We start from the raw sequence: 20,095 nt of genomic DNA, 5'->3' as shown, positions 1-20,095 counted from the left end.
AATAAAACTTGGGGCAAAGCAAAATCATTCAGGGCTTTATTTTCTCCAGACCTAAAATAGCAAGAGGGTGTGACTCCTCACCCTCCAAGGGTGCTCTACCTGCTTACCCGCCCCTACTGTCTTGTTGCTACTTTGCTTTCAGGACTCAGAGTATGCAGCCTCCCTTCTGTCTTACTCAAGATTTTGGAGCAAATATCTTGTCTTTTCAATTCTTATCCTTTAACTACCACAGTAACTTGCAGGCATTAAACAGTTAGTAAATGTATACTGAAGTAAACCTATTAGTTTAAAGCTACTTTTTGGAAAGAAGGTAATAAAACTATTCTTTTGCTTAAATTCTCCAACTAGTTTTTTTTTTTTTTTTAAGATTTATTTATTTATTCATGAGAGACACACAGAGAGAGAGGCAGAGACGCAGAGAGAGGGAGAAGCAGGCTCCCTGTGGAAAGCTCGATACAGGACTCGATCCCGGATCTGGGGATCATGCCCTGAGCTAAAGGCACTCAACCACTGAGCCACCCAGGTGTCCCCTTCAAATAGGTTTTAAACTTTTTTTTAAACCTTGAAATAATAGAGTTAATGTATTTCCTAACAAACTCCTCATAGTTTCATTTATAATAACAAATTACAATAGTTTTTTTTTTTAAAGTTAGGACACATTTAATAACAAGAAGGCTGAGGATAACAGCTTTATTGGGAGGGACTCACTAAACTTCCAGAGGAAGATATTGGCCTATCTTACACTACATAAGGCTTCCTCATTATTTATTTACATGCTGCTTTGCAAGTGTAACAGTGTGCATAGGTATAAAATGAAAAAAACGAGCCTTTTCTAAGACCAAAAAAACAATAAAATGTTTCTGTTTATATTGTTTTTTATTTTTTGAAAACTAATGTTTCAGAGATCATCTAATAAAAATACTTATCTCTGACATCTAAAAGCACGAATGTGCAAACAAAAACAAATCTCTCCAGATGAAATGAAAAGAAATGAGGCTTCTTACTTCTAAGTTGTAGAGCACTCTGAAGGTGGACATTCCTGGAGCAAAGGATCGAAACAGACTTTCCAAGATTGAGCTGGCGCTTGGCTGATGCTGCTGCTTGGAGGACAGGGATGGAGACTTTGAGGATTGAGAGCTCGTGTCAGACAGTAACGTTTTCTAAGGTTTTCAAGAATGAAAACAAAGGATGTATGTGTTAGAAGCACACATATGAAACAAATCTCAGTGTACACTCTAATGTTCTTTTCCTCTTTAATATAATCCACCAAGAGAATTTCCTACAAATGAAACTTAAGGACACATCGCTTGGTAATTATTAACAAAACACTGAATTCCATCACACACACTCTAAGTGCTCAACAGCATCCCAACCCTACAGGAATGCAAACACGTCTGAGAGTGTCTTCTTGGTAACACTAGCAAGGTTGTCTTGATTTGTTTCTGTGTTTAAAAGTCTAAAACGCTAAATACTGATAATTAAATTATAAGCTTGTGGAAGTGAAAGTTTTGAAAATGTTTTTAGCTAGTAATAATAATATGTTTTGTAATTACACTAGTTTTCTTCTCCCTGCAATAATTTAGCCATGTATTACAAGACTATGGGATGACATAAACTTCAACTGCTAAAACATAAATTTGTACCTTATTATTTTTTTAATTTAAATTCAATTAGCTAACATATAGTACCATCATCAGTTTTAGATATAGTGTTCAATAATTTATTAGCTGTGTATAACACCCAGTGCTGGTTACATCATGTGCCCTCCTTAATGTTATCACCAAATTATCCCATCCCCCGACCCACCTCGTGCCTTAGTTCTAACAACTCTGTTCTACATGAATTATTCTGAGAACATAGCTAAACAGTATTATAGATAGAATGTAGTTTCATTTTTTTATTATTTTACTTATTTATCCACGAGAGACACAGAGAGAGAGAGAGAGAGAGAGAGAGGCTGAGACACAGGCAGAGGGAGAAGCAGGCTCCATGCAAGGAGCCCGACGTGGGACTCGATCCTGGGTCCCCAGGATCACACCCTGGGCTGCAGGCGGTGCTAAACCGCTGCGCCACCGGGGCTGCCCTAGAATGTGATTTTAATATATAAAATTCTTGAGAAACAACATTCTAGAAATTAAAATGAATTTATCAACTGTGGAAAAACAGTAAATGAGAATATAACTATGCAAGCAAATCAAACGCAGGCAATGATCACATTCTGAGAGGCACTGTGGCAGAAGAAAAGTTTCTCCGCTGAATCAGGACGAGAGTCTGATCCTGGACGAGACACTTCATCTCTCTGGGTTTCAGTATCTTAATACAGAACAAGGAGAACATGGACATCTATGATATTAAACGCTTCCGATTCTAAATCTGATGTCATTATTGACTTTAGGTCTTTTAAAAGGCAACATGAACTTCTGATTTCCGTTTACAGCAAATGTATTTTTCTAAAGCAGAACAATTATGGGAAAGATGGATCATATCTCCTGAAATTGATTTCAGGTTTTAGTTTTACTGAATCATGACACTGAAATTTCCATGTCACTTAAGTAATTATCCAAGATACTCATACCTTTCTTCCTAAGGAATCAAGTTGATCCAGGGCTTCCTGAATGGCTGGGTCAGTGGGTATCAAGAGCAGAAGCTTTCGTACTCGTAGAGTTATCCTGAAATTTGTCAAATACAAATTTTTTCATGTGACCCAGTTTTAGTAACAAAGTCATTTGTTCTTGACAAATGTAAAGTAAAAATGTACTTGGTTCCCTAACCGTAATAACTTTCTCTTTCAAGCTTCAGAAACATTTATATTTACCTTGGCTCCTCCAGATTGGCAAGCTGGTAGAGCATGTCGAACACATTACATACAAGTGCCATTACAACACCAGGGAGGGATTTCTCCTGAGAGAAAACAAAACATAAATACAAACTGACAAAAGAATTTTCTCCTTTTCTAACCAAACATGCCAACAATAAAATCACTAGTTCTGAAAGGCTGGCCACTACAAAGCTTGAGGGGAGCAGCATGCTCCCCTGCACTAAAAAGCAATACCTGGGAACACAGATTGGTGGGACTACTACCTCCCAGCATCCCTGTTACCTGGGCTCTCTCCTATCCACCTGCTGGTGAGGGGCAAAGGTGCCAAAAGCAGGCAGTGGAAGAAAGGTAAAATGATGGGCAGGTCTAATTAACAGAATGGAGAGCAGACACCATTAAAGGCTGATCACAACTCGTCAGGAGCAAACAAGGCAATGACAGATTTAAAAGCAAAATTAAAGCAGTATATATGTATATATACACACACACAACAGGTAGGAGAGACTTAGATATGATTAAAATACTATTTTCTGGTTATAAAGAAAAGAAACTAGATGTCACTATAGAATGCCATTATACGAGGGAACATTTTAAATAAATCCAGGATAAATATGAGACAATTTGAAAATGTTAAGCTTAAAGGTGCTATGTATACTGCATACTGCAGACATTGCAGATTTGCTTCCAGACCAGAGAGATAGCAAATACTATGAGTCAAATGAATTTTTTGGTTTCTCAGTGTGTATTAAGTTCATAATATAGTCTATTAAATGTACAGTAGTATTAGGTCTAAAAACCAATGTAGGTGTCTTAGTTAAAAAAGGACTTTATTGCTAAAAAATGCTAATCAGCATCTGAGCTTTCAGTGAGTCGTAAGCTTTCTGCTGGGGAAGGAGCTTGCCTTGCTGGAGATGGCTGCCAACAGATGAGGATGCCAGTGGTTGTAAAGGCTAGTTGTTGCTGCAGCAATTCCTTAAAATACGGCCACATTGAAGTTGGCTGCATTGATTGACTCTTCCTTTCATGAACCATTTCTCTGTAGCATGTGATGCTGTTTGACAGCATTTTGCCCACAGGAGAACTTTCAAAATTGAGTGAATTCCTTCAGAGCCTGCTGTAGCTTTATCAACTAAGTTTATGTGATATTCTAAATCCTTTGTTGTCATTTCAACCATATTCACAGCATCTTTACTGGGAGTAGATTCCAACTCAAGAAACCACCTTCTTGGGGTGCCTGGGTGGCTCAGTCAGTTAAGTGGCTGCCCTTGGCTCAGGACATGATCCTGGGGTCCTGGGATCAAGCCCTCCATCTGGCTTCCTGCTCAGCAGGGAGTCTGCTTCTCCCTCTGGCTACTGCTCCCCCTGCTTGTGCATGCGTACACTGTCAAATAAATAAAATCATAAAAAAAAATGTAAAGAAAAGAAACCACCTTCTCTGCTCATCTATAAGAAGCAACTCCTCACTTGTTCAAGTTTTATCCTGAGATGATAACCCCACAGTCCCACCCTTCAGGCTCCATTTCTAGTTCTCTTCCTCTTTCTACCCCATTGGCAGTTACTTCCTCCCCTAAAGTCTTGAACCCCTCAAAGGTGCTGATGATGGATGGAAATCAACTTCTTCCAAATTTCCTGTTCATGTTGCTATCCTGAACTCTTCCCATGAGTCATGATATGTTCTTAATGACATCTAGAATGATGAATCCTTTCCAGAAGGTTTTCAATTTACTTTGCCCAGATCCATCAGAGGAATCACTATCTATAGCACTTAAGGCATTAGGAAATGTATTTCTTCAATAGTTAGATTTGAAAATTGAAATGACTCCTTGATCCATGGGCTGCAGAACAGATGCTATGCTGGCAGGCATGAAAACAACTTTCATCTCCTTGTACGTCTCCATCAGAGATCCTGGGTGACCAGGTGCATTGTTAATGAGCAGTAGTATTTTGAAAAGAATCTTTTTTCCTGAGCAGTTCTCAAGAGTGGGTGTAAACACTATGCTGTAAGCAGATATGTTGTCATCCAACTATGTTGTTCAATTTATGTAGCACAAGCAGAGTAAATTAAGCATAATTCTTAAGGGTCCCAGAATTTTCAGACTGAAAAAGAAGCATGGGCTTCAACTTAGAGCCACCAGTTGCACTCTCTTCTAACAAGAGAGTCAGCCTATCCTTTAAAACTCTGAAGCTAGGTGTTGACTTCTCTGTAGCTATGAAGTCCTAGATGGCATCCTCTTCCAATAGAAGACTGTTCCTTCTACACCAAAAATCTGTTGTTTAGTGCAGCCACCTTCATTATTGATTTGAGCCAAAGCTTCTGGATAACCTGCTGTAGCTTCTACACCAACGCTTGCTGTTTCACCTTGTGATTATGGAGATAGCTTCTTCCCTAAACCTCAGGAACCCACTTCTGCTAGCTTCAAGCTTTTCTTCTGTAGCTTCTTCACCTCAGTCAAGCCTTCACAGAATGGAGAAGAGCAAGGCATTGCTCTAGCTCAGGCTCTGGTTTAAGGGAATGTTGTGGCTGTGGCTGGTTTGACCTATCCAGACCACTCACCCTTTCTCTATGTCAGCCCTATTGCTGGCATGGAGAAGGGTTTTACTTTCTTATCATTTGTGTGTTCACTGCAGTAGCATTCTTAATTTCCTTCAAGAACTTTTCCTTTGCTTTCACAACTTGGCTAAGCGTTTGGTACAAGCAGCCTAGCATTCAGCCTATCTCAGCTTTTGACATGCCTTCCTCACTATGCTTAATCATTTCTAGTTTTTGATTTAAAGTGAAATGTACAATTCTTCCTTTCATTTGAACACTCAGAGGGTTATTGATTGGCCTACTTTCAATGCTGTGGTGTCTCAAGGAATGGGAGGCCTGAAGAGAGGGAGAGAGATAGGGGAACAGCTGGTTGTGGAGCAGTCAAAACACATGCAACACTTACTAAGTTTGCCATCTTATTTCGGCGCACTTTGTGATGTCCCAAAATAATTATAAGAGTAACATCACAGGTTACTGACCGAAGATCATTATGACAATACAATAATGAGAAAATTTAATAAAATATTGCAAGAATTATCAAATTGTGACACAGAGACACAAGATCAGCAAATGCTGTTGGAAAACTGGCACCAGTGGACTTGCTTGGTACAGAGTTGCCACAAACCTTCAGTTTGTAAAAACACACAACCTGCAAGTGCAGTGGGTGAAGGCATGCTTGTGCATTGCTTCTGTTGTTGATTAGCTGTCATAATACTATTCTGAGTGGAATCTTCCTTAAATTCTTATTGTTTTTTTTTTTTAATTTTTATTTATTTATGATAGTCACAGAGAGAGAGAGAGAGAGAGGCAAAGACACAGGCAGAGGGAGAAGCAGGCTCCATGCACCGGAAGCCCGATGTGGGATTCGATCCCGGGTCTCCAGGATTGCGCCCTGGGCCAAAGGCAGGGGCCAAACCGCTGCGCTACCCAGGGATCCCAATTCTTATTGTTATATAAGTATAGTCATTTAAAAAGAAATAACACGCTAATACAAACCCATTTTTGAGACCTATAGCAAGGTTATGCTAAGTTTAAAAAGCACAGTACACAAAGATGTCATACTTGGGATTAAATCAACATATACAAACAACAAAAAATCCTCATAAGTTATTTGAATACCTTTACACGAGGTCTGGTGTGATCTTTCTAGACTGTTAAGAGCTAAGAAGCAGAACCAGTCCCATGAGTTCTGTACCTCTGGTGCCAAGCTCCATCCTGACACAGGGAGGGTACAAAGTAAACGGGCTGATTCATGAAATGACTCAACAAATACTGACAAGTAAGCCGCAAAGGGAAGTAAGAAGCAAAGGGATGGGGTTAAAATTTTAAATAGGATGGCCAAAGAAGGCTCATTGAGAAGGCAACATTTAAGTGAGAGCTGAAGAATGTGAGAGGGAACTGCCTGGATACTAGGGAAGAACAGAAGAACATTCCAGACACAGGGAAAGGCAAGTGCACAGACCTCACTGAGTCTGAGGACCAACAGAGAGGCCAGTGTAGCCAGAGCAGTGGAAGCCAGGGAGGGTCCCAGGCAGGGACATCAGGGAAATTCCACGAGGGCCCATGCAGTCAGCCCTCTAGGGCCCAGTGGACTCTGGCTCCTACTCTGAGTGAGATGAAGGCCCAGGAGTGTTTGAGCTGGGGGAGAAGGGGTACAATGTGGCTGCTGTTTAAAAAGATCACAGGATGGGACTCATGGTTGGTTCAGGCTTCTATCTTCAGCTCTGGGCCTGGTCCAGGAGTCCTGGGATAGAGTCCCACATTGGGCTTCCCTTGAGGAGCCTGCTTCTTTCTCAGGCTATGTGTCTCTGCCTCTCTCTGTGTGTTTCTCATGAATAAATAAAATCTTTAAAAAAATAAAATAAAAAATAAAAAAATAAAAAGATCCCAGGCTGCTGGGCACCAGACAGAGACTGAACTGGTCTAAGGACACAGCCGTGGGGGCAGGCAGGCACTGCTCAAATACTCCACATGTGAGGCATGACAGCTGCCTGGACTGGTGTGGAAGGCATGGAGGCAGACCAGAGTAGCTAGATTCTAGACCTATTTTAAAGGCAGAGTCAAAGATGTGCCAGACTCGCTTGGCTTTCCCCCTTGCTTTCTGGCTCCTCCCCCACCCCTCCTCTTCACCCTCGATCCCTATACAAAGGGGCTCCCTGGCTTGATCCTTTGAGCTCTCCTCTGTCTACGCTTATTCCTGTGTGAGGAACCTCATCAATCAGGACTTGTCTAGAGGAAATGACCCAGTCACCTAAGTCTATATGTGCCAAAGGCACGAGCATGAAGCTTACTCAGTTCTGACTTATCATTGGACTATCGCCCCATACCTGTTCCATGGCGTAAGAGGAGCTGAAGACCCCACTGCTGCTGCTGCTGGAGCTGGTTGAGGAATCCGCGGAGCTCCCGGAAGGGGTCCCACTGCCTGAAGTCTTCACTGTGAGGATCTGTTCATCGGAAAAGCCCAGCTGGTGGAGGAGCTTTTGATCTTTATTCACCGTCAGCTGCAAAAAGTGGTTTCTTAATGACCAGGGGAGGTGGGGAGGAGGACAAAGGTTCGGATGTCTGGCGGAAAGGCCACAGATGGTTGGCTTAAACCTACCAGACTATCGTTGGTAAATATCTGTATGTTGTCCACAGGTGAGCACAACTGCTTGGCTATCTTCCACCGCACACTTCCTATGGTCTCATTACTGTGAGCCTGCATGATAAAATGAGACACTGCTGTGAGGATGAACTGGGTACCAGGTGCTATTCCACAAGCCAGGAACGCAGCAGAAAACCTACATAAAAGATTCTGGGAGGCTCCCCTTCTGCAGTAATTATACATCTGCTTTCCCACCCTGTCCTCGCCATCTTGCATGAATCAGACCTTAAGTCCTGCTGTGGAGCCTCCACTCTCTCCTGTTCTCTCTGTGCTCCATCACACCAGCTACCCTGCCTGTCACTGAACAAGCCATACAAGTCCCACAGCAGGGCCTCTGTCCCTGCTGCTCCCTTTGCTTGGAATGTGCTTCCCCAGAAATGGCCTCTTGTCACTTCATTCCATCTTTGTTCAAATGTCACCACCTGGGCAGCCCAGGTAGCTCAGCGGTTTAGCGCCGTCTTCAGCCCAGGGCCTAATCCTGGAGACCCGGGATCAAGTCCCACATCAGGCTCCCTGCATGGAGCCTGCTTCTGTCTCTGCCTCTTTTTCTCTCTTTCTCTCATAAATAAATAAATAAAATCTTTAAAAAACAAAAAACAAATGTCACCACCTCCGAGAGAACTTCCCTGCCCATCTTTTTATATTTCACACATACACATCACTCTCTACTAAATTATTCAGCTTTATTCTTACTTATTCTTCATAACACCCTTTGCCACCTGATGTTATATTACATGCTTACTTATGAGACTGCTTATACCCCATCAGTTGCTTTTCGCTGCATGTCTTTTGTCTAAATTTGTGGACCAAACAGCCTGTAGAATAGTTGCTCATGCAGCTATCCCAACTCACAGTGCTCTTGTGAAAGTAACAAGAAGATATGAGAATGGCTCCAGGGCTTAACGTAAACCTACCTCTACAGTGAAGGTATCTTTGGTAGATTCATACGTAACATTGAGAGTTAAAAGATGTCCATGAAATGAGGCGCCGTGAGGTAGAATAGTTCGTGGAACAGAGTAAAAATCCTTGAAAAAAATACACATCAAACAAGTCAGGTGCACAGCATCACTGTTAGACTTCACACAATGCACAATGATGACAAAGTGGCTTTAAAAAGAGAGGCTTGGGGATCCCTGGGTGGCGCAGCGGTTTGGCGCCTGCCTTTGGCCCAGGGCGCGATCCTGGAGACCCGGGATCGAGTCCCACGTCGGGCTCCCGGTGCATGGAGCCTGCTTCTCCCTCTGCCTGTGTCTCTGCCTCTCTCTCTATCTGTGTGTGACTATCATAAATAAATAAAAATTAAAAAAAAATAAAAATAAAAAAAAAAAAATAAAAAGAGAGGCTTACCTCGATAGTGATCACATAGCGTTCTGCCAGAAGCAAAAGTCTCTCAATTATTACAAGTTTAGTGGATCTACGGATTCAAAAAAAATTTTTTTGAATGTATTTGAAATGAATTGCTCGATTCCAATCTCCTTCATCAGAACCACAGAGTCAGCACTCACTGGTCAAAGGCTGACATTCGCAAAGACTCAACTATCCCCGTACCCAAGGGAGAGACGAGAGACGGCTGGACCAGCTTACAGCCATGGCAGCTGACACCCATGGAGTCAGGAAGGACAAGCCAGCCCCTGCATCTCCGCGTTCCCTCTCCTGTTCTGCCCTCTCTTTTTATACAGCTATTCCATATATAGGGGACCTGGGCCTCCAGGTCCATCATTCCACCAAGAATGAACTATCAGTAAGCCTGAGTCTCATCATCTTACAATGAAAATATGCCACATAATTCAGTAAACACATGGACTCTCAGAAAATTCTGAACTGCCTAAAAATCAGAAGACAAATGCAAACCAGTAAGCAGACCACCAATAACATCTGCTGTTTTAATGAGCCAGGGAATGAGGAGGAAGCAAAGGACAAACAATTGTTTATTTGGTTTAAATGAACATTCTGTATAGGTAAAACATAAAAGGGTAAGAATTTATTATCCCACCAATTTTCAAAGCGCTTAAGAAATCACCATACATCAGGAGACAACCATCTCTAGGACAGGCAACATATGGCAAGGAAGTGTGTAGCTCTAGCACATCTGAAAATGAGACCTGAGGTCCCTTTTGGTCTTAGGGAATATTACTTATTATCTGAATTCATAGGACTCTGACATCCAGCAGCTTATATATTCACAGCTTCATATTTTATAAAAGAGAACATTATACGTGTTAACATCAAGAGATGAAAACCTAAGTGCCCGTAATTTAAACATGTGCTATTCCAGAAAGTCTAGGCATTTCAAATAGGGATATTTCTAAATCTGAAAAGGGTACTACTATTTTCTAACAATTGGGTCTGGTTTGCTGTTAGCAGAATTTTCACTCTAAAAAGAGTTGGTTAAACACATTTTAATAATTCTGTTAAATATATTTAACAGAGTTCTAAATCCTTCCAGGCTATGGGCAAGACTAGAATTTGATACTGAGATAGAAAATCTTTAGGAAATATCTCAATGCTATAATAAATGAATTGTGCCTCAATAATGAGTTAAATCACAGACACCGCTGCAGAATACTGTAGGGCTGAGAGAATAATTCCTCTTCCTCAAATGATGGAACAATGATGGTCATTGGGAAGTTCTTTCAAAACCAGAAATAAGATCAAAGATAATGTCCTGTTTCAAATGCAACTTTGAAACTATATACTCCTATTAACAGTATTTAGAGTTTATAACAAGAATGGTTAAAAACTATCCTGTGGTTTTGCTCTGTAGGCATTCAAACATGAACTGATTCAGAATAAAAATCACTTTAAAAAGACAGAAATGAAAACCACATTTCTTTAAAGATGTTGCAGTTTGGAAATCCCAATTCAGTAGTTTAGAAGTGCATTTCTATTCTGTTTTTTCAGACAAATGAATCTTTAAGGACCTAGGCACAGAGGTGAACTGCATCTTATAAACATGTAATTAGGAATTCTTAACACACATTCTCAGTGAAAGTCTATTTGACTTTGTGTGGGAATGCAAAAGTTGTGTTACTGTTCTTATCACGAGCTGAATCTATAATCACTTTCTGCCATTTTAACCATTTTTCGTAAAATTTTATTTTTAAGTAATTTCTACAGCCAATGTGGGGCTCGAACCTAAAACCCCAAGATCAAAAGTCACATGCTCTACCAACTGAGCCAGACTGGCACTCTACTTACTGGCATTTTAAAAAGAGGTCTGAGAAGGCTGAGTTTTATAGGTATCTGTCATATTAATAATACACTGCTATACAGTACTCAACTCATTTTAAAAAGACAAAGAATGTGAGGTATTGTTTTGATTCCGTTTCTATAAAGGAAGGCTTTAAAAAGAAAAAAGAACTGTAAATAAAAATAAATAACATAAATGCACGCATTAAGACATTCCAGAAGTAGAGACAACCTGAGCACCCATCACTAGAGGGCAACACAGTAAAACCCTGTTCTGAGCACCTGCCAAGGTTTACTGGTTGTACACTGCTTACTAAGAATGAAAGGCTTGTAAACCTCACAGGAGCATTTGAGTTCCTTCAGTTTAATGTTTCTAAATATTCATCTATGTTCCTTACCATATCAAACAACTATAGCAAACAATGAATTCAGATTTCACCGATAATCTGAAAACACTAAACACGAGGTAAGAGATGTCAGTTCCAAGTCTGAACACAAATTTCTGGGGATAAGGTTCTTATTAAAAATTATTTTGAAAAATAATTCTAAGTAAATATTTTAACTATGATGATATTATAATGCATAATTTTAATTAACCATCATCTTCTATTTCATTTTGCTTATGCTGTTAAAGCCCTGGACTTGGGTACAAGGAGAAAAGTTATGTCTAAGTAAATATTTCAAATATTCAAATATTTCAAAAAAAGGGAAACAAAACAGCAGAAGTTGTCCATTAGGCAGGGAATCAGGGAGAGCAATACTTGGGTGGTGGTGATGATGACATACAGATCTTCAGGGAGAGTATAGAGATTTGGGGAAGTACGATGGGGACGTACAAATTTCTCAGGATATGACTATCTGCAAAAATTAGGATATAAAATGAGGAAAGCAACAATTGAGACATCTTCAAAAAAAGCAACCAGTTTTTTTTTCATATATATATGTATCAATCTGAAAAAAATTTATATATATGTGTATATATAGATATATATAAACACATTTTTTTCCTGCATCATGCAAGTGTGTACTTTAATTTCTGCACACTTACCTATATGGAGACTGAACTGATGTTGCTACAGTTGGCATAGCAGTTGCTGTAAGCATTTTAGTTGCTCTAGTCACAGCATGCGTCAGAGTGGGGCCACCAAGTGCTGAACTGGCTGCCTGTGAAACAGGAAACAATCATTCTATTATCAGGGTTTCTCAAAACCCCAGCCCTATTGTGATCTTGGCCCGGGAACTTTTTGTTCTGGAGGGTGTCCTGCACTTTGCAGGATGTTTGGCAAGATCTGTGACCTCTAGTCACTACCCACCTTCTACAAGGTATCAGTGGGGACTCTCTGGCTGTGACAACCAAAAAGGTCTCTGGACATCGCCAAATGATCTCTGGGAGGCAAAATAACTCCCAGCTGAGAACTACTGTTCTACGTATGTTAAAACTTAAAAGATACCTCACCTAAATGAGGTACTTGAATACTTTAAATGTTTTTTATGATGACATATTTGGATGGAAGTCAACACTTGGAAAATCCTGTACAGATTCGAGCACATAATTGTCATCAGATGGTTTAATTTATTGACATTTGGGGGAAGTAGTATATGTTTTTGGAATATTCTTCATTAGATATAAAATTTAAGCACAAATTAAAAATGAAAATGACTGTTTAATGCTTTAACCATCATGTGAGAGATAAGGCACTGGAAGTATGTGTGAGATAGCATCTCAGAGCAGGCTGCTAACGGACCAAAACAACCAATACAATCTACTACTGAGTGGCCTGCTATGGCCTTTAATAGCCTTTAAGATATACTCTTGGCTGAAACATGGGGAAGGGTGGGAAAAGCGAGTTCTTACATGAAATTCCTGGACAGAAAAAGAAAAAGGAGTAAAGAATTTATTAGAAATGTGGAATATATAGTAGACCTATTTTCTGAAGATAGTTCCTACACCCCAAAAGAGGGGGGAGTGAGTAGAGTGGGGAACAGGGGTGGAAAGAGAAGGAAAGCTTTCCTATAAAGGACATTTCTGTACTGGGGTAGTCAAGGCAAATGTCTCTCTTTTCCTTATGTGACAATAAGGTATGGTTAACAAATTCTTTAATAGAATGCAGTCACAAATATCAACATTTTACACAATCCCAAATATAAAATTATAAAAGGAAAAAAATCAAAGCACTTATTTCAACAAATTTAAATGAAATTTATCACTCACTTCTAATCTTGTGTAACAATCAGCAATAAATTTCTTATGTAATGATACAGAATCCTAAAAGGAAGAGATATAAGGAAATTAAGATTAGTATGACATTTAGTTAAAATCGTTATTAAGGACAAAACATCAAAATAAAAAAGCCAATTTTCAGGCATACCAAGGGTCAGAACTTATCAATAGAAAATATATATAATCTTCTGTTCTGGGTATGAGCACCCACCTTTTTTAATCTAGGATTCAGGTTAATGTAACTATAGTTTATGATTAACTGAATAGCTTCATTAGCAATTTCTTCATCAGGTGATTCCATGGCTATTTTCCAAATGAAATCCATTCCTATCAATTCCAGCTTTTCTACATACTGTTCAAAAGAAAAAAATTATAGAGCACACCAAGGTCATAAAATTACACACAATTACTTTTTTTAAAAAGATTTTATTTATTTATTCATGACAGACACAAAGAGAGAGAGGCTGAGACACAAGCAGAGGGAGAAGCAGGCTCCATGCAGGAAGCCCGATGTGGGACTCAATACCAGGACCCCAGGATCATGCCCTGCCCGCTGAGCCACCCAGGCACCCCTACACACATTTTTTATTGTATCACTAAGGCTGTACCTTTCAGTTTAATATGAATTAAGGCTGCAAAAACCAAGCTACATATGAGTGTACTTTTGTACTGATTTGGAACTTTAAAAGAAAAAACAACCAACCACAGAAACACTGGGCTATGTCCATGGCAACCAGGATAGGTATGGAGAGTTTTCTTCCCCAGATATTCCTAAACCAAAGCTGGAAATCTACCAAGATAGGCTACAGAAGCAGGAACAGCACAGGAGTGAGGTGGGCACCATCTTCAGTAGTTTTTTCTCCAGAAGGTAACAGAGCCAGGCTAGAATTGGCTAATAATCCTTGAGGCTCAATCTGTTCTCCCTAAAGCTCAGTTTAAATGACAGGATCCAGGCCTCACGAGATCTTGTAAAAATTCTTACCATCCAGAAAGTCAGGTCTTGAATCAAAAGAATAATGTCTTAGAAAAAAGACTTATTTTTTGTCTTTCCTAAGTGCATATGTAAAAATACACTATATATATATACATTCTACAGATCCTCACTTTCCTGCCTCATTAATTGTTCTTAAAATCTTCTCCCAAATCCCTGCCACTGCGATAAACTGAAGATTCATCTTCAGAATTAAAGATGTCACTTTTTAGGAACATGTCTGTTATGGGATCTGAGAAGTTGGAAGCTTCAATGAAACTATCCCTACCCTGCATTCACCTCACCCCAGGAGGCTGCTGGCTGCCGCAGGGATTTGAGAAGTCACCTGTCCTCTCTCAGACATCTGATGAGGTGTCCCTGTGCTAGAAAGGGGGCCTCTGCTACACTCTAAGAGAAGCTCTACTGTCAGTGTAGAGGTTGAGGAGATGCCTGTTCTTTAACAAAAGTCATGTTTTCTCTAAATTACAACACTTTTTTTTGGCCATGTTTTACTAGATTATCCAAATTACCTAGATTTCAAAATAAAATACTCACCAACTGAGCTCCTTGTCGTTTCAATCGATGATCGCAAAGATTCACATTTTCAAAAAAAGTCTTAAATAAGTTAAAACCTGAAATTATAGAAGGTCCGATATATTGATGCATTCTAAGTACCACAGATAATCAATGAAAAGACTCAGCCCAAAATGTAAGTCTCAGGACAAAACAGACATAAATCTTTAAGACCTCAGATCAGGCAGTGGTTTGTTAGACATGGTACCACAAAAGTACCACAAGCAACACATGAAAAAACAGATAAATTGGATCTCATCAAAATCAAGAACTTTGTGTTTCAAAGGACCACAAGATTGTGAAAAGACTATCTGCTGAGTGAGACAAAATATTTGCAAATCATGTACCTGATGAGGAGCTACTATGCAGAAATTACAACTCAACAATAAAGACAAACAACCCAATTCATAATGAACAAAAGGTATGAACAGACATTTCTCCAAAGAATGTATGCACGCAGTCAATAAACATACATACAGATGCTCAGTTATCAGTCATCAGGGAAATACAGACCGAAACCACAAGGTAACACCTGACACACATCAGGACAGCTAGAACAAAGGCGAGTGACAATCACACATGTTGGTGAAGTTGTGAAGGAACTGAACCCCTTAGATGGTGCTGGTAGGATTATAAAGTAGTGCAGCCACTTTGCAAACTTGTTTCACAGTTCTTCAAAGATTAGTTACAGGATACACTTCCACCCCTAGCTATCTATCCACCCGAGAGACATAAAAACTAACGCCTACACAAAAACTTACACATAAATGCTCACGGTGGCATTATTGATCACAGCCAAAAAGTGGTAATGACCCAATGCCAATCAACTGACAAACGGATAGATAAAATGTGGTATATTCATACAATGGAATACTAGCCATAAAATGGAATGAAATACTGATATGTGCTACCATTTGACAATTTGGGCGATTGGGCCATATAATTTAAGATTAATCATAACATTCATATAGAAAGGAATTTATCTGTGTATATAAACATATGTTTATATAGATGTAAGGAAAAGTCTGGAAGGATATTCCGGACTATTTAGCTGCTTCTGAGAAGGGACTCAGAGGGAAAAGAAAGGATAAAATTTCTTAAAAAACTGAGAAAAAAAGATTTTAGGTTGTTTTCCTACCATTCATTGTGATTTCATAGGACTCCAATTTAAGAATTTTCTCCTTGAAAAGCTGCTGCTGAACATCACTTTCGAGATCATGTTGCCCTTTTGTAAACCATTCAAAACACATCTGTGGATCAAGACAAATGTTACCTATAACTAAAATCCATTTCAGGCAAATACATTTTCCAAAAGTGGAGAGTGAAGGTAAGTTATGTTTAATTCTTCAACAATATTTATTGATGAAATACCACTGAAAACCGAAATGCCTGGAACTCTGGAACTAAATAAAGCAGTTACTAGCAACCTTTCTCCCAGGTAACGCAAATACAGACTCACACTGTTCAATTGAGTTTATACTTGGGCTTCTCCACTAATGTTTATTAACAAGCCTTGCTATGTGCCAGCCACTGTACTAGGCAAGGGCATATACATAGTCTTTTCAACAATGCTGTGAAGCAGTTATAATTGTGTAAAATGATTAAAGCAAACAGCAATTCATTGTTAAAGTAAGCCAAGTCAGGTGTTCTCCTGGTTTAATCTATTTTCAGCTGTTTAATTACAGTTAAAAAAAAAATCTGTGTAGGCATTTATTCTTGTGTTTTTAGGGTACAACATCATTACAGAAACTCCAAATTTTTGGTTGTCAACTTCAAATTAATTCCATGGGAGAAAGAAAAAATACAAGACATACCGATAACTGTATAGCTGTGCTCACTTTAAATTTGGTTTTATCCAGAATGGTATAAAGATTACCAAAAAACCCATACATTTAAGTCACAGATATATGTTATGCAAAAATTTTTTTCAGCACTTACAGTTCCTGGCCTATTAGTATAAATGTATGCTTAGCAAATTGAGAAGTGTTTAGAATTAAAGATGTGAGACCCACACAAAATGAGACAAAAAAAGGTAAAATATTTAAGTCCCACTCTGTCTTATGTTATATCCACACTACCATCTTCTTACCTCTCTATCTAATTCACAAACATCTTGGCCAGTCACAAGACACTCCCAGATTTCCTTGGCACGATTCCAACCCAGATACAGAGTAGCTTCTTGCAAGAAAAATGCTAGGAATTTTAGATGGGCCTCTAAATACTGCAAAAAGAAGTAAATGCTAATTAGTTAACTCCAGGCATCCCTACCTAAAAATAAAATTAAAAAAAAATTGTTTTAATTAAAAAAGACTTTTACCTAATGCTTTCTCATATAATTTAGCATAAAATAAACATGAGACATCTGTTTATAAGGTGACAGCACAATGTAGTGGAAACTACTTCATCAAGTCTATTATGAATTCCAGTTGACTCAGGATGTCAGTAAAACATCATTTCAGCAATCTCAAAGTAAAACACCACAAACTCACAAGTGATGAGTTAAGATTTTTTTCTAATTTTTAGAAACAAATGTTGCTAATAAATTTCCCACAAGATTGACAATTATTATTTCAGATGAAAAACAAAAGAAAGCTGGTTATCTTTATCACTTTATCATATGTATTTCTTGGGTAATTTACTGAAAGTTTTATCCACAAATAACAATTTTCTCAACTTTTATTTTAAAATGATTATAGTCAAAACACAAAACTTCCATTACAACAAAGCTACCTTATGCCACCTCTTTCAGAGTTGACACCCAACAAATATTATTTTATAGTTCAAGTGTAAAAAGCCAAAGAAATGCTGTAAATCATGACACAAAAGCACAATGCCAGATACCTCCCGGTAAGTGTAGCGGCCATCCACCAGTGTTGAACCAGTTAAGCCTCCGGGTCCAGCCACAGCGGCTGCAAGTCGATGACAAGCTATCAAACTTCCCGTTACTAATTTTACAATTTCAAAATTTTTCTTCAAGTCTTGAATAATGCTCTTGGCAAAAACAACAAAAAAAATGGTATGAGAATTTTCAGTGATTCTGTCAGTTTAACACAAGCTTCTGTTTTAGCATGTGGTCCTAGGTGAGGGAGGGACAGCAAATATAAGGGCATCTTCACTCCTATTCTTACATCTAGCATACACATAACTAGAATGAAGGGAATTAATAAACTTCTCTAATTTTTTGCTTTTAGAGAGTTTGGGGTTTTTTTTTTTTTTTTTAAGATTTTATTTATTTATTCATGAGAGACACAGAGAGAAAGGCAGAGACACAGGCAGAGGGAGAAGCAAGCTCCCTGCGGGAGCCTGATGCAGGACTCAATCCCAGGACCCTGGGATCACGCCCTGAGCCAAAGGCAGCCACTCAACCGCTGAGCCACCCAGATACCCCTGGGTTTTTTTCTTAAAAAAATGACTTTCAAAAGAACTATTTCAGTGCTTATGTACTTCCCCTGATCTTTCTTCTGAAGTTTCTCACATCAAGGAGGCTCCAGGTCCTTAAACAATCTAAAGATCAAATGTCTTTACATCTTTCCAAACAGTTTCTAAAATACTATTCTAACTTTTAAAAACTGGCATAATCATTTCAATAAATGAAGGAAATGAGTTCAGGATATATCAAAAGAAAAGCTCCATTAAAATGAAAGCAGAATGTTTAAACTGAAGATTATTAGAGAATATAAATGAACTATATTAATAATCATAAAAATGTAAAACAGCAACCATAAAACTCAACATAAATCTCTTTATGTTTTGTTATTTTAAAAGTTGGGTCTGTAACTGTATACTCATCAGATGGGGTTCTTCTCTTACCTTGTCTTGCTTTTGATAGGTCTGTTTTATAAACGAGCGGGTGATCTCGTGGAGCTGACGCAAAGCTGGCACCACCCACACAAACTGGGGATTATTAAGCTGAGATGACTAGAGTTAAAAAGAAGTTACATTAGTTAAATCTCGCAATAAACGACAGCTATGTTTATTAGCTATAAAAATTTCCCAAGTCAATTAGGTTTTATGGCTACACATTCTATTATTTTTCTCTTCACACCGCTCATTTAGAGCTCATCTCCATGCATTCATAATTCAGTCTTCAACTTCTTACTCTGCATGCAATTTCCTAAGGCCAAGAATTGCAAACAGGAGTGGATGTGAAGTGACAGTAAATGTACAGGGGTACATCAGCAAACAACAGACGACAAGGAATTAGCAACTTCAGAGGATAGATGAAGTAGCACGGGCTGCTAGGATGTGTTGACGGAATGAAATAAACTGATGGCCAAAATCTACCATGGCTAATACTGAACTGGCTGGTAAATAAAATTGTATAAAAATATGACTTTCCATAATTATATGATTAAGATACCAATGATATGATCAAGATACCAATAGTGGTTTAATATTCAAGAAAATACTCGTGGTCTGCTTGTATGTCCTAGTTAAAACAATTTTGCAAGAAGAGAGTTCTATTTTTATTAATTATTACAGCCACTTTACATTTATACTTTATATTTTTCATAACACTTTCAAATATTATTTCTTAAGCTGGTACATGACAATCCAGATCTTTCACAGTACATATCTGAAAAGTCTGCTGTTTGTGAAATAATCTTTAAAAAGAGAACTGCTCTTTAATACATAGCCTCTTTCGAACTAAGACATTTATAAAATTTGGAAGACTGTCCATTTAACACTATTCATCAAATTACCCATTAAATCTCTAAAAAACTGAGTAAAAGTTTTAAGTCCTTAGCCTTTATTTTAAAGGCTGAATTTTGCTTCTATTTTTAAAACTTCCTTCCTTAAGTGTTACTATAAGATGAAGATCTTTATGAGGTGGAAAATACTTTTGAAAAATATGCTTTCTATCTCTGGCAGGAAAGCATTGCACTACCCAATATGTATATGAGAGAGAGCTATCATCAAAAACAATACTGGTTTTCTTGAGGATTAGCCAATCAATCAGCAAATACCATATTTCCTGGATTCTAAGATACAGGTTTTATAAATTTCAACATTTCTGAAATCGACACATCTTACAATTTTGTCAAAAGTAACTTAGCAGCCACTAGGTGTAGGAATGAGTTCTGACATAGCTGTCCTTACCTGAGTAATGTGTACCCTTAGCTGCATATGAAAGGTACTTTGTTCATCTA

General features: G+C 38.6%; 1 protein-coding gene across 3 annotated transcripts in view; it reads right to left on the bottom strand.

Annotated features, from left to right (window-relative positions):
• The window catches only part of USP24 (ubiquitin specific peptidase 24), a 137,241-nt gene that overhangs the window by 58,254 nt on the left and 58,892 nt on the right, over nucleotides 1–20,095 (bottom strand). For all 3 annotated transcript variants that reach the window (XM_025427762.3, XM_049110405.1, XM_049110406.1), the window contains exons 17-31: nucleotides 18,756–18,863; nucleotides 17,787–17,936; nucleotides 17,035–17,166; nucleotides 16,084–16,195; nucleotides 14,928–15,004; nucleotides 13,614–13,754; nucleotides 13,394–13,447; nucleotides 12,230–12,345; nucleotides 9,340–9,406; nucleotides 8,907–9,017; nucleotides 7,948–8,046; nucleotides 7,676–7,849; nucleotides 2,816–2,901; nucleotides 2,576–2,669; nucleotides 1,005–1,160 (exon numbers count right to left, since the gene is read on the bottom strand). In XM_025427762.3, coding sequence (XP_025283547.1) covers nucleotides 1,005–1,160; nucleotides 2,576–2,669; nucleotides 2,816–2,901; nucleotides 7,676–7,849; nucleotides 7,948–8,046; nucleotides 8,907–9,017; nucleotides 9,340–9,406; nucleotides 12,230–12,345; nucleotides 13,394–13,447; nucleotides 13,614–13,754; nucleotides 14,928–15,004; nucleotides 16,084–16,195; nucleotides 17,035–17,166; nucleotides 17,787–17,936; nucleotides 18,756–18,863 — 1,677 coding nt within the window. The remainder of the gene's footprint in view (nucleotides 1–1,004; nucleotides 1,161–2,575; nucleotides 2,670–2,815; nucleotides 2,902–7,675; nucleotides 7,850–7,947; nucleotides 8,047–8,906; nucleotides 9,018–9,339; nucleotides 9,407–12,229; nucleotides 12,346–13,393; nucleotides 13,448–13,613; nucleotides 13,755–14,927; nucleotides 15,005–16,083; nucleotides 16,196–17,034; nucleotides 17,167–17,786; nucleotides 17,937–18,755; nucleotides 18,864–20,095) is intronic.

The sequence above is a fragment of the Canis lupus genome, chromosome 5, assembly GCF_003254725.2.
Source record: "Canis lupus dingo isolate Sandy chromosome 5, ASM325472v2, whole genome shotgun sequence".
Lineage (NCBI taxonomy): Eukaryota > Metazoa > Chordata > Mammalia > Carnivora > Canidae > Canis > Canis lupus.
Note: the sequence above shows the minus strand (reverse complement) of the source record. Positions and strands in the feature narration are given on the sequence as shown.